The 15,430-nt window shown below is 36.7% G+C and overlaps 1 protein-coding gene across 2 annotated transcripts in view; it reads left to right on the top strand.

Annotated features, from left to right (window-relative positions):
• PKIA (cAMP-dependent protein kinase inhibitor alpha) overlaps positions 1-13,984 on the top strand; it is a 43,552-nt gene extending 29,568 nt beyond the window's left edge. For both annotated transcript variants that reach the window (XM_040587072.1, XM_040587071.1), the window contains exons 2-3: positions 6,723-6,900; positions 11,991-13,984. In XM_040587072.1, the coding sequence (XP_040443006.1) occupies positions 6,750-6,900; positions 11,991-12,070 (231 nt within the window). In that variant the 5' untranslated portion in view covers positions 6,723-6,749 and the 3' untranslated portion in view covers positions 12,071-13,984. The remainder of the gene's footprint in view (positions 1-6,722; positions 6,901-11,990) is intronic.
• Positions 13,985-15,430: the final 1,446 nt, after the last annotated feature.

Below are 15,430 nucleotides of genomic sequence, written 5' to 3' on the forward strand. Positions count from 1 at the left end.
CCAAGCTGTATTTTCTAATAAGTACTGTGTTGATCAGTACCTTTTAAAGCACTAGCTGTGCACGCTGGCGCTTGTTGACGGAAGTGTCTGAGAGAACAAACTTGCTTATACCATGAATCCTGAAAAGGGCAAGGTTAGGAACATAGAGATGCTTTGTGAACAAAGCCCACATAGCTTCCCCCCCACCACACACCCCTACTAAATGTCCTGATGCTTAAGCAAACATCTACTCAACATTTCTGCAGAAGGCTTCTCATTTTTGTGCTACACATTTCCAAACTGCTAGTCCATTGTGAATCCTCAATAGACTGGGCTTTTCCAGTAATTCAACATTTGAGGAAGAACTCCTCTTTCCTGTTGAGGGGTGTATTTTGTGTCTTCATCCCCTTCTATGGACTTGCCTCTCATGTCATCTCTCTGTTCTGAAAGGAGTGAACAAATGTATTTGTTCAGTGTTGTATTAACCCTGCTCCTTCATTCAGAGCACCACACCATCCTAACCAATTAAATTACAATGCTGCATACCTGGCCTCATCCTCCCAGAACCCTACAACATTAGTCACCCCACAGCTCAGATGGATGTGGGAATGCTCAGCTGGTTGCCAGATGTGTGTCACATGAGGAGCTTGACAGCTCCCATCTCGCTTGAGGCCCTTCTCCGTCTTTATGGTTACAAGGTGCTATAGCAATAGATTTTATCGTTCATAGAGAGTATCAATGCATCCTGAAAAGTGATGACTTGACTCCCTCCTTTCCTTCAGAAGCCAAGAGGTCCATTCACCAACTGCAAATGAAAAAGTCACACAGCATTAGGTACCTCTTTTCTCAAACACATTTTGTCTGCCATTCAGTATTCTCTTTAGGTTGAGCGGTGACTAGTGATGGTATGTGGTAGCTCACCCTCTTCCATTCCCTAACATAGAGTCCCCATGTGGACACTTGCAATGTTGTGATTTGTTTCCTCCATAGGGTGTTAATTTCAAAATAACAGAACGTTTATTGTTACTTACAATTAATTCCAATAACCTCAATAGTTGTCTGGGAATGACAACTTCTGTACTGTATCTTTTCAAAGAACCAAGGTCTCTGTAGTATTGCTTCATTGATTATGTTTGCTTTTTTTTTTTTTATTTGCTACTGTAATTTCACTGCTCATTTTTATGCAATAATGGAAGATAAAACTGAATTATTGAACTGAAATTAAGTAGTAGATGAGATAACAAATCCTTATGGTCATGGGCATAATGAAATTTGCCTGAGCAAGGACTTGGTAAGAATTTAACTATTTGGCTTTTGGTTCTTTAGATCTCTTTAGGTAAAATATAATTTAGATAATGCAGAAAAAACATATTAACTGTCTTAGTGAATGATCTCTTTGTATAAGTTATGAGCTGAAGGATAGCCAACTTTATAGTGCCTTTTTTAATGCATATTTAAAGCAGCTGCTTAATTTTTTTTCTAGTTAAAAAAAATCTTAGGTTGTTATTTTCTTTGTTCTGCTTCATTGTTAAACCAGTTGAATTTCTCACTAATTTCCATTAAGATCTTACTGGTACTAGGGGTACTACATATACTGTGTTCACAGTAAAAATATATTAACTGTCAGAAGGTGCCCTGTTCTACATAATTATTTTATAGAGCTGGTCACTTCAAAACATCAGACAGACAAAAGTACATAAGGGATTTTCAAAGTGCAGATTGAAATACTGTTCAACTTGCTAGCTGGCATGAACATTTATATTTCCTTTAATTGGCTTTCAAGAGTTAACGCTATTTTTTTGCTCATCTGTGTCTGTGCAAAAGCAATACTGTTGAATAGCACAACAGACATACTCTCCTGTGGAAGAATACGTTGTAAAAATGATTCCTCTGTTTCTGCTTTCAACATAGCAGACCATGCATAAGGTGGGAATTTAGGTACAGGTTGCTGTGGAATAGAGCAATCTCCTCACTGGAAAGAGCCCTCTCTCTAAGCTAAGCCTAGATTTGGAACTGAAATTTATTTTAACAGCATAATTATACACCTTCTCTAAAATAGACATGCTATTAAATGGCAAGTTCTCTTTTTTTTTTTCCTTCCTCTTTTGTTCCCTTATGAAAGCTGAATATAGATAATTATATTGAAATAATGTGCTGATCGTGATACAACATTTAGCAGCCAAAGCCTGGGAGAGTTTTATTTGAAAATCCCTTGTTCAATGTCACCATTAAGCACATATGGAGAAAAAGGGGGAGTAAACATTGAAGGATCATGCCTCTTAGTTTTACACTGCAGGTCTGCCAAGAAAATGGCAGCTCTCCTGTACTAGCCAGCAACATATGCCAAATCCCATAGACCTGTCATGCGTCAAGTGCCCATTCTTATTCTGTCTTCCTTTTAAAATTGTAATAAATTCCAATTAGTGAAAGTACTTTAAATGTGTTTGGGCTTCTTTTAGGTAGCTAGACCCTTAAATAAGGTAAATGCAATAACCCTAGGTACCTTTAGCCCCTAAACTATGTGTAGACACTGATTTTTAATTCATGCTGGTATGCCACATAATTTCTGTACTTTCACTTCCAAACTCCTAAGAATGATGGCACTGTGTAACGCTTGGTTTCACTGAATGACTATGGAACGCTGTCTAATTGGGATTTGTGAAGCCATCACTAACTTTTTAGGTTTTTTGAAGAGTTCTTTCAATAAAACAGAAGTATGTAGAAGGAAAACAGAGAAATTTGACAGTTACCTTCAGGAACTTGGGGGATAGGATTTTTTATATACATCATGGAAATGGAAAATTTAACACAGAAATTGGATTGTGGAGACCAAGGAGTATTCCAGGAATTCTGATTCTTTTTGTACCTATTACATTATACCGTTCTTGTCATCCTTATTTTCTCTTGTATTCTCTGGGTACTAATTTTACTCCTTATGATGCTTACCTGTAAAACTTATTCAGTTGCATTAGATACAGAAGTAGGCCTTTTGTAGGTGTAGCAGTATATGTTATCCAGAATATTCATTAATAATACAAATATCTTGTTATACTCGATAAAATCCAAGATAGCAACTGTGCCTACCAACCTTCCTCATCCGTGCTTTCAACAAATTTTCAGCACAACTTTCTTTGGGAAGAAGGAGTTGGGAGGGGGAAGAGACAGGAATATAAGATACCCACATTTCTAGAGGTTTCATGAAACTTAAGAAGCTGAGGAAAGGAAAGGTGCCGTATGAGAATCCCCAGGGCTGTATTGCAAACTCTAACCCATTATCAGGCAGAGTGACTCTACATGGGGGGAAAAGACAAAGCACAGCTGGGGGAGACTTCAGATGGGATAGTATCTTACCAGTTACCAAGGAATCCAATCCTGCAACAGCAGGTTTCATTAGTTCTTATGGTCACAGAACTTCTTTCTTGAGTTTGCTGATTAAGTTGGCAGAAGCAGTAAGGTTTGCAGCTGCCTTATTTCAGTTTAATACCATGTAGCAGAGTACTGGTTTTGCAATTAAAAAGAAGAAAAATAAATTGGTAGAACTAGAGGGACTGCAACCAAAGCCTTGAATGCAGGAATATCCTTTGATGCAATTAGTTAAGAAATTCAAATTCTCTTTCACAGAATTATTAGCAAATTCCACTCCTTCCACAGAGACTGAAGGAAAAAAGGTTTTTTGGAGTGAATGGTAATTTCTTAATGACTGGTTCAGTGAATAAGTACAGACTGCTGGGCACTGAGCCATTCATTGGAAGGGGAGCTCTCGGGTGATGTCAGTGGAGTTCCATATTTATGTAGTAATGTCTCAAGATAATGCCAATACAAAACAGAATGGTGTTTGATATTTAGGAGAAGACGCAGAGAGGAAAACTTGGAAGTGTTAATAAATGGATGTTTGGTAACATTCTTTTTTGATCAAAAAGTTGTTAGTAATGCCATATTGAGCCTATAGAAAATGAACGTTTAAAATAAAGTTCAACACAAACTCACATTCCTGTGGCTTTATAGGTTGTTTCATAGCTAAAATTAAATAAGCTTGAGAATTTCCCCTGGTGCTGTCCGTGTTTTGTGGAATGTTTCAAGAGCAATAGAATGTTACAGAGGAGTATTCTGTGGAGTGCAGTTTGTACAGTCCAGGAAATTGCTCATGGAGTACAACATTGCTCATTTTGCCAGTCTTACAGCCCTGTAGCAGTTCCACCTTGGTGATAGTCTTCTCTGCTTATTCTGTTCCTGATGCACTGATATATAGCTTCCAAAGTAGCAAAAGCATATTTTTTTTCTCTGTGTTGTTTTTTCTATGCTAAGATGAAATTAATGTCTCTGTAGGAGTGATAGCTATAATGACTTTGGAGTGGTGCTACACTAATGAAAAAATCCAAGCCTGTACATTGATAACTTTCAGGTTTTGCACTGCCTTTTCTACAGGCCCATTGCAATAACAGGCATGAACAAATTTAACTCATTGAAGTTTCACTTAAAATCTTTTTTCTTCTGATCTTGCTGGATGATATTCTTCAGTGAACAGATCAGATAAGAAAACAGCACAAGTTTCCAGACTTAACCTTATAACATATGTGCGTGTATATATATATACACACCTTATAACTGTCCTCATTGTTACCTTTGCAAGTTATGCGTCATTACTACATGGTTGATACATTTGGCCTTGTGATGTCTGCACCTTGGGCAAAGAACAAATGGTTGACTTCTCATTTGCTTCAGTAGTCTTGCAGCGTTTCAAGAAGAGGGCAGGCATTTCATGGGAAGAAGTGCACGTGCTCTTATGTAACATTTGTTAATTGAGAGGCAATGTACCATTTCATGTGTCAAGGCAGGCTTTCTGACCTCTTTCCATTCCCTAGGTGTTTTTTGTTAGGTTCTGTGGGTTGTTTTTTGGGTTATGTTTTGGTTGGGTGTTTTTTAATTTGGGTGTATTTTGGGGTTGCTTGTTCGTTTGTTTGTTTTTTAAGTAGTTTCCTGTTTCATAGTGGTTGTTCATAGGAGTCAAATTATCCTGTCATCTATTCAGCATTTGGCATGGGACACCGCAGTTTGATAGTAGTGAACTTACCTTAAGTTAGTCATTCTTGTAATGATACTTGATATAGTTATATTTAGACTAAATAAAATATGGTGTAGAACCCTTTTCTTGGCTTCTCAGATATATCATACAAACACCCTCATATAGCTGACTGAAGATGGGAAGGTGAGGACTAGAATGAAAATGGACAGGATTTCTGAAGTTACTCAGAACTGAGGGTGAGGAAGGGTTAGCTGTTGTCTAACCGAATATGTATCTACTTTTAAAATAAATGGTGTTTATTAAAGGTGTGGTGGTTTTATTTTTATTTAAAGAGAGAAAGCTGAATCTCTTGCTGCTTTTAAGTGTTTGTGATGACTTCAGCAGTTTCCTCGGTGTACAGCAACTGCAGTAGGAACTGATTAAAAGATGTGTACGCTATACAAATGTGAAGGTTCAGCTACTTTAGCAATGATAGCTAAAGCTTCTCACTGGATGCTGCTGTGCAATGTCACCCTTATGGCCACGTCCTCTCTTTGCAGTGTGCAAACCCACAGAAATACTGCTTAGAAAAATGAAAGAATGGAAGCAGCATACAACGGGGGGGGTGCTGGCTTTGTTTAGTGGCTCCCTAGTGCTGCTTTTTGTTGTAGTACTGCCCTAGCAGAAAGCTTCCCAGATTCCCCTACTACATCCAAACGTAAAAACATAAGGGAAGCTACATTGGAAGGATGGTAGCCTAGCTTTCTGCAGGAAACCTTAGATGAGTACAAATAGGACTACAATAAAAGCAGTGAGATCAGCAGGAGAAAGTGTGCCCTGCCCCCCACCCTGCCCTGTTTACAGTTCTATAAATTAAGAAGAAGAAAACAAAATCCAAATGAGGTAAGATCTATAGCAGATACAGCAGATCTTCAGCAGGGATCTTTCCCTTACTGAGGTCAAAATAGGAGTTTCCTTGTATCATTGGCAGATCTTACATTAATGTATTTTATCACATTCTTCCATCATAGCATGAGAAATATTTTTTTTCTAATGAAAAAAAAATTCTGAGTTTATATCTAGCTTACCAAGCACTGCTTTTCTAAACTCTGCATTACAGTTTAGCCATTCTGCTTGCTGTGTTTAGCATGTCACTCATTTCAGTGACTATGGTAATGCATTTGCTTTGGTGCAACAGCCATACCAAAATAAATTAGTTGAGTCTGAAGAGGACTATATACAATACCAAAACTAATCATACTAACAGAAACATAGCTGTGCCTGTGTATGAGCACGGTGCTCTGCATGCAAAAACATTATCAATTTGTACTTTCTTACTCCTTATGCTGTGGTTTTTGTGCAGAACTTTGTTCCACCCCCTACCTACCTCCTACTTCCTAGCTAATATTAAAAGCAGAGATGGCTCTATAAAGAAATTATGTTGCTGAGGTCATCGCTTTTATGAAGTACTCACTAGTGCTTTATGAAGTATGAAAAATGAAGTTGTTTAAAATACTGTTGAATACAGATTGCATAAAATCCATATACCTTTTTTTACTCTCTACTCTGTTTCTTCTCTACTTTCTCCAAATTTTGAGACTGAGGCATCTTTTGCTGCTTACTGCTATCTACTCCACAAGAACTTTTTATTTATATTCCTGTTCTATAATGTCATCTGTTTTTCTAGTGGTCTAAGTGTTGTTGTTTGTTTTGTTTTTTTCTCTCCCCCCACCCCATCCAGGTACTGCTATGTGGATATTTGTTAGCAATGACTGATGTGGAATCTACATATGCAGACTTTATTGCTTCAGGAAGAACAGGTAGAAGAAATGCGTTACATGACATACTTGTGTCCTCTCCGGGTGGGAACTCTAGTGAACTAGCCTTAAAGTTATCAGAGCTTGATATAAACAAAGCAGGTGAGTATGTTTTGGTCTTTTATTATACTTATTTAAATGAAAAGTATAGTACACAAAACATGGTTATATGCACACATTATTCCCTTGTCCCTCAACAACAATAATACTTTTTTCTGATCAGCAGGGGCTGCCTGCAATAAGCAGCCCAGACTTCATAAATGGCAAGGGTGGTTATTTGCAAGTAGAAGATACATACTACTGAAAAAATAAGTCATTCTGCAGTGAGTGCCTAGTGACTGCAGGATCTATATCAGGATAAATTTTATGGAAAATCAAGTATAAGGAAGAAAATAAGGAAGTTTTTATTAAAATCCAGCTCTTTGTAGTATCCTCTTACGGGAGCTCTGGTTTCAAGCCTGTAGGGGAAGCCATGTGTCTGCTTGAAAGCTTATTGTGGAGATGAATTTTGTTTTCAGCTGCCACAGGACAAAGCAATAGCAATTAACTCTTGTTTGTTTTACTTGGATCTTTTTTTCTGGGCAGATTGTCTCTTTCCCCTTTCTGCTGATACTTTGTCCTTCTTTTGAGGTGACTAGCACTAATGCAATCATAAATCTTACTTCATCTCTAATATTACTAAAATTTTAGCTAGTTGTGCACCTTCAGTTGAGAGGAAGGAAGGACATTGTATGATAAAGAGCCGTACGTTAAATAAAAACAGTAATATGACTATGTAATTATTTTCATGTTATGTGGGTGGGGATTTAATAAATGGATGTTAGAGATATTTGAAAGCCCTTTTCAGATCTTAGGAAAGAGGTCTTATGCTTATTTTAATAATAGCAGAAGAAAACAAATGCAGCAAAGAGCAAACTTTGTGCCCTGATTGTCCACAGACTTTTCTCAGAAACGAGTTCTGAGAGGCAGTCTCATCACTGGACAATTGGATGGGAGCAGCGTGATGTTTGGGTGGTTGTAGTGCTGTTTAGAGGGGATGATTCTTTTTTTGGCTTTCAAACTAATGTACATCCTAAGCCTTTCCTTCTGCAGTTGCCAGTTTGGGGCCTATAGCTTCTAATGTGTGCAGTTCTAGCTGTGCAGGATCTTAATTTTTTTTCTATTTAAAAATAAAAGCTTTATTAGTATGTGTGTAGATGTGTCTATTTTAATGTGGAGATACGTGTAAAATGTTGCAAAAATATAAAGTAGGTGGCATTTGAAATGCATAATGCCAGCCTTCCTTCGTGCTTTAATTTTCTTCAGTCTCAGATTTACACTTATCAAAATTATCTTTGATCTTGTCCATTTAGAAGATATAAACAATCCCTATTTTTAAGTTAAGCTGTGGTGTGATTGTAAGCCAGAACTGTTATCTTTTGTGAGCTATAAAAAGAATGTGACTTTGTGCTTGTAATATATGTTGGTATACGTTTTATATGTGCAGTTAGTTCTGTAGCAATGAGAACAGTTTAAATTATAGTTAGCCTAGTTTTTAATACATAATTCAGGAGTTTTACTTGGTTTTTCTTGAAGACCTCTTTTGCAGCTTGGTAGATTAATCATTGCAGAAAAATGTACAGAGTTGCTTACCTTAGGTAGTAGATACATTAAAATGCCTGCATAGTTCTTCAGGAGATTATGCAGTTTGAATTAGATATACTGAAAATATATTTAAATTTTGTATTATCAGTACACCTAGGTGCCAGATAAAAGCCTCCAAACCACAACTACTGGAAAACGCATTGTGTTATCATTCATTTATTAGTATTAGTGTATTATCCTGTCACATCTTTCCAAACCAAAGAGAGGCTAAAAAATATTTTGCATTCCAAATTCCAGTTGAGAATATACTAGTGCTTGTGGGATGCATATATGCATCACACCTGATGGGATTAAGAGGAGAACACATTTTTGGAGGTTATATGGTATTTCTTGCAAGGTGCATGTCAAATAACTTATGCTAAGTACTACCTAATTATACAAATATGACATCACATTTCAATTATTTTTTTTTTCCTTCTCGTTACAGCTATATGCATTTTCTTGCAAAAGTACAAATACATTTGCTTTCAACTGCTTGGTGTAATGACACAGTAAGATAATGCAGATTAAAAAAAAGTTTTTTATAAAACGTGTAAATTAAGCTACCCAAGCATATTTAGTATTTTGATTTTGAAAACCTGCAGATACATTTCCTGTAAAGAACAGGAACAGCTTGGAACAGCACTAGGCAGTGAGACCTTGTTCAAAGACCATATATTTTCTGTCATGCACTATTTGATACCTGAAGTGAGTGCTGGTTAATCCCCTCGTTGATGAGCCAAAGACAGATAATCAAGAGTTTACTGCAATGTTATGTATAATACATATAATTACTGTATAACACTCTCCCGTAAAAACAACTGTTCAGAGTTTTTGTTGTTGGGTTGTTGTTTTTTTTTCCATAATAAACTAATAACTTGCTAATATCTATGGAATGGATATATTCACCAAACTTGAAAATACAGGTTCCAAGTACTCTGTGGCAACTCATTTTATCTAAATTTAGTAAAAGCAACACTGTGTACATCAGATAAGTAGAAAACTTCAACAGAAATTGTAAGACAAGAAAGCAAAAGAAAGATTTTTAGTACAAAAACCCGCAGGTGTATCACCTGCTCAACCTTCTCAAGGTAACCAATGCAATTCCAAGAAACTTTACATTCAGTTCATCTTTCAGGTGATTGTAGCTAAATAAAGTAGTAAGGAAAAAGGATGATGAAGAACGAGGACCAGTCTCCTCTGCAAGTCTAGTTTCTAAAACAAAATGCTGCTTTCCTAGGTGTCTGCAGATACGCCACAGATTCAGTGCTGAATGGAAAGGAGACTTCTCTGTCAAAGTTGTAACGGTCCAACCATCTACAAAAACCTGGGGATAGGAGAATCATGGAAGTCATACAGAACTGGAATGAAAGACTGATTATAGAAATTTTTGATTAAAAGTTATTTTAATTCATAGAAATGTTTTAGGTGTAAGTATTGGGAACAGTGATAGACAACAGTCAGTGATGTTACAGGAAGAATAATGAGAATAAAAGATGCATGTTAGCAGAACATGTAACTGTTGCTACCTTACCAACTCACACAACTGTATGGTATGTAAGAATCACAGCTCTTAAGAGCTTTTAGCCATCATGTTTTGAAAGAAGAATAGTTCTTGAGTGTGCGTAGGCAATTTTAGGAGTCTCAGAGCTTAGAAGAAAAGTTATTTCCGTAAACATATTTTAAGGCCTTTGGTAGGAAAGCTCTGCCAGCAGAAAGACAAAGTCTGTAGTAACAAGACAGGGTATTATAGATTAAATGGGTTTAGGCTGGCGAGTGTTTTTCAGTGAGTTGAGAATTCTTTTAAGAAGTAGTATTAGAACTTCAGTGTGCTTTCTCTGAATCTTTGTGTGCTATATTTAACATTTAAGTAGTGAAATGTTTGGGCTTCGTGTCCAGGGCGATTTTTCTTTTAAACGCAAATACCTTGCAAGGTTTTTCTCATCAGTTCTGTCCTTTTTTTGTCTCTCTCTTGATTGTTTGTTAAGAATTATTTCAGGAAAACTTGACTTGCCCTGGTAGTATGAGGGGATATTAAAGACTTTCTAGTAGTCAGAATAAATGGAGTACAGAGCAGGCAAAAAAGGAATAAAAAAAATCAGATTCTACTCATATGGATTTTTGCAGCATCAGAACAAATGTAGGAGGCTTTGAGGAAAGCGTTTGGATGACTTGGGCAAAAAGGGGCTTCTGTTCAATAGGAAATAACTGCATGTAGATCCATCCTGATAGCATCCTTCATAATGTGGGAGATAAAACTGAGAAATAAAGAGTTTTCTGAGAAAGTGCCTTGCAAAACAAATTTTTATTTATTCTTCAACCCATAATGAACAGAACAAACCTCACTGTTTAGTATGTTAATCAACCTTTCATACAAATTTTATCAGGTTGAATTTGGTAATTACCAATACCCTCGGAGGCATTTTGCCACCTAAATACTCAGTGCTTGCACAAAACACAGCTATCACGTCTGAGCTTTTTGCAGTATTCATTGCAATGCAAAGAACTTTTTTTCATTAGCAATATGCCATTTCTTCTAGATAGAAAAGAGAAAGTGTTTATGGTGCTTATTTCTATAAACAGAAATAAAGCTGCAGATGTATGGTGTGATCTGAAATGGGGGAACAATAAATATCTGTATTGAAAACCCTTTATTCTTAACATCTGTAGATTAAAGTTAAGAGGCACTCCTACATCTGCTTAGACCTTTACAACTTAGTACATGGAATTTTCTTTTCTTTACTGTGTCAAGACACAAGTTCAATACAAGTTACTCAGAATGCTTGCAAGTTACAAGAAGCAACTCTATGTCTTAACATTATTCCTTACCTAACGTTATTGCTTATTATGTACCTATAGCTAATTAGTCTGTGTTCAGGGACTTCTGTCTTCCTTGCCCATAGCTTCCAGCTGTCTGAACCTGTTAGCTCTATAATCGTTAGGTGAAGTACAATACTTTGCATATAGGTACTAACAGACCATTGTCAGTGAGCTTCTTAGCCTTCTTTAAACAGGCTTTATGAGTTGTTTACTCACTGTGCCACTGCAACATGTTTTCTATTCCTCTGATGGTTCTGTGGTTTGCAGTGAGACAGCTGGACTTAATACCATGGGGCATGGTACTGAAAATGGATGTACAGAACAAACACAGCTTTAACAAACTATTGCTTTTATTGGAGTTGCACCTCTTTATAGTAAACTCAGGCTTGGTGTAATGAGCTTTTTTTTCTTATATTGTCATAGTGAATAAATTGTAAAAAATACTGTACCGTTTTTGTTAAATTCTTAAATTTTAATTTAAGAATTAACTTTTATCTTAACTTTTGTTAAATACTTAAAATGATAGTGAAGATTGCATCTAGGAATTTGTTTTTGAAGATGTCTTTTGAGATGCCAGGTATGGCTAACAGTAGTAAAAGTTTTCATATTTAATGTAAGATTTCAGTTTCAATTTCTTTTTACTTTGTTTTTACTTTGTTTTTGAGACTGGTAGATGAACAGTTGGGATTCTGGGAGTAAAACCTCTTTGTTTTAGGGTACATCACTCATCGTTTTCTTGTATGTTATAGAAGGAGAAGGAGATGCACAACGAAATCCAAGTGAGCAAACTGGGGAGGCCCAAGGGGAGACAGCAAAGCAAGAAAGCTGACATCCGACTTTGACCGACTGAAGCAGCTGCTGGATGTTTTCAGACTACGAGAGCATGCTGGAACAAATCTGTTTCCATGAGCAGGCTGGTGGAAAAGAAAGTGCATGTGTCTTCACTGCTGGAACTCACTCAACACAATGCTAAAAATGGGGGTACAAGCTGTGGCAGAAGACAGAATTTTCTCTACCTCTGTCATTAGCAATGGTTGAACATGTATTGATTTTTTTGGGATAGTGTCATCAGATGGATCCCTTCGTAATGACTACTTGATGGGAACACTTCTAGAAAGTAGAACAGGTAAATCTTGTAGCAAATGGCCTTTGAATTGTCAGAGGATCTAATTGTGTATCTTAAGCAAAGGCTTGTGTGATCCTCAGAGTTTAGAATTCTGTGGCCAAAGTGTTCACCCATTAAAAGAACTGTAAAGAAAGCACTGTTTTTAGAACTTTGCGTCTGTTTTACAGCTCTGTTATTTACAGTGTTTTTTGTATTGTACAACTTAAATGCTCCACACTGCCCCTTCTCAACTGCTTATGAAGAATATTTCTGTTACTGTGAATTTTTCTACCACACGTTTTGAAAGGGCTGGTTTTTTGCATAATGTGGTGATGTGCACATGATGGATTTAAAACGTCAACTGCTAAATTGATTATGCCTAAACCTAAATGACTCAGCAACACTCTAATTTGTTACTAGATGAGCCTTCAAAACGATTTGTTAATGTGAATATTTCAGCGTGTTTTGTGTCCTTGGTACAGTTTTGCCACTTGCCTGTAGTTAGTTGCATATCAGAGACTCAAATTGAACCTTTTATGTTACTCTTCCCTATTTTTCTAATTTTGCTCCCAATTTCTTAATCTTTCTCCAAGATATTTTTTAAAAATGTTAGTCCAAGTATTTTATTGTTATGGTAGTTTTCAGAATACATTTATAACCTTATATGGGTTAAAATTCAAACAAATTCCATGGTGCTAGAGATTTTCCTGGTTCACATTGTTAAAGATGGGCCTTGTTTACACACGGGAAAACAACTGGCATAAGTTATTGCCAGTTATGTGTTCTGGAATGAGTTTGAGATTGCAGGATAGTCCAACTAGTGGATCATGGACTGGATCCAGCCAGGGGGCCTGTTTTTTTCTATTCCTTGCCTTTGCCTCAGTTGATCAGGCTGTTGAGTGCACGTAGCCAGTAGCTTGTTACAGATGCACCAGGTACATCCAAGTGCTAGAAGCTGCTACAGCAGCCTTTTGGCAAGGAGGCGGAAAGGGAAGTGAGACTTGGCATCTAGCACCCAAAAGACTGAATTTTTCCTATTTCAACTATTTCAAAATGACAGTGCAAACTGAACCTTCATCAAAATACCAGGATAGCTTGTCCATCCAGGAGATTACTTAAAATATCTACAAGTTAATAAGCTATTCTGCAGTAGCTATGCTGATTGATTTCCTTGCCCCAATAGACAAGGCCACACGTAAGGCGGAACACTGCAAAATGGGGCAGCCACATCTCTGTGTGACTAAGGTGAGTAAAGAGAGTGACTGACTAGTAAACCATGGCAATCACGTAAATACCAATCACAAAGTCAGAATATTTGTTTTCTTTTATTAACAGGAGGTGATGCCACTTTATATATAGTATATATATTATATATATTTTTGTGTTGTTGTTGGTTTCAAATGTTATGCACTTTTTAATGTTTGTAAACTTTTATTAATGAATAGTGTGATTGCTTCCTGAATATATTAATCATCAGTTAACAAAACATCTTTGTGGCTGCAGCTGTTTGTTTCTACCATATGTACCATAGTACTTGTCACCTGAAATTCTTTTGTGAGATGTGTGGAGAAAAAAACCCAAACACTTCTGATCAGTATTATGAGCTCATTTATTAGTGTTAATAAAAAACAAGCCAGCAGTTTGCTTGTGGCTCATTAGTGTAATATTAGCCCTCACCTTTTATTGTTTGGAAGCTGAATGCCTCGCTGTCTTATTAGCTGTCAAATGCCCTATCTTCTTGGTAACAGTAGTCCATTTGCTTTGAAAATACTGTTACCCTTAAACTAATTATTTATTCATTTGTTTCACTTTGTGTTCCTTTCAAAGTTAACACATTATTATTGATTTTTTTTAATTATTCCCCTGGCCCCACCCTTGCTCTTGCATCAGGTCTTCAAGCTGAACTGATTGCCCATTTGTCATGGACTAGTTATGCCAGATTGACAGTAAACAGCAGAAGGAAATAAGATTCTAAGGCTTTTTGTAGTCTTACTATATTGATGATCCATGAAACATCAGTAAAAAGTTGTGGGAAAAGGCAATGGTGGAATAAGTAATTACAGTACATTAATATGTTGGTTTTCCTTGTTTTCCTTCAGTGCTTTTCTTTATTTCAGTATTTTCCTTCTTAATTCTTCTGTGTTGTGAAATAAAATTCATTTCAGCCTTTCCTCTCTATTTTGTATCAGTTTCTTCTATTCCTCCTCCTCTTTTCTTTTGTATTTAAAAGTAGTATGAAGGCCTCTACTGGTTTATTGAAACACATCTGTCTGTGATTAAAAAATAGTACTGTTAATTATAGTAGAGTAAAAGACTGTTTATGTTCCTCATCCCCCCAGAAGTGGGAGTGCTTGCTTTATCACTTGAATTTTGCTTTCTATCTTTATTTGGGATATTTCTGTAGCATCTGTAGCTAGGTGTGGTTAGTCTGTGCCAAATCACAGCACTGTATCTTGAGTACTGTTATTACCCAAGCAATTACAAAAAAGCTAGTTCAATTATACCTTCATGTCTGTGTAATTGCATCATGTAAGAGGGACACTGATGCCAAAGTTGGACTTTGACTGGGTTATTTTTCATTTGCTAGTTACATTTTTCAGTAAGCCTGCCACTGGTGTGTGTTCCAGTATTTTTTTTACATTTTGTTGTCATGATAGGTAAAATATTTAAATGTTTGTTTAATCCAGGATTATCTTAGAAAGAGCTTTCCAAAAGCTATATAAATTCAATAAAGTTAGGTCTGGCTTTGGGGGGGGGGGGGGGGGGGGGGGAAGGAGGGTAGTGGTGGCATTTTGTCTCTCTTACTTTAGTTGTATGCTTTCAGTGCTTCCTTCAGCCTGCCAGTCCTGTCACTTCAAAAAATAGTCCCTTTACTTATGTTCTTGTCGCCCATAATAAAGTCTATGACTGTGTTCGCAAGCATTGGACTTGCAGGGTTTAGATTCTCCATCCACTTGAAACACAAAGAATTAGAACTAGAATTGAACAGATATATTGGCATTTCTTTCTTCTGCTCATTTCCATTAATTGTTGTCTGTGTGCTTCAATAAGCTACTAAAAGACAGCAGTAAGCACACATATACC

This window comes from Falco naumanni, chromosome 3 (genome assembly GCF_017639655.2).
Source record: "Falco naumanni isolate bFalNau1 chromosome 3, bFalNau1.pat, whole genome shotgun sequence".
Classification (NCBI taxonomy): domain Eukaryota; kingdom Metazoa; phylum Chordata; class Aves; order Falconiformes; family Falconidae; genus Falco; species Falco naumanni.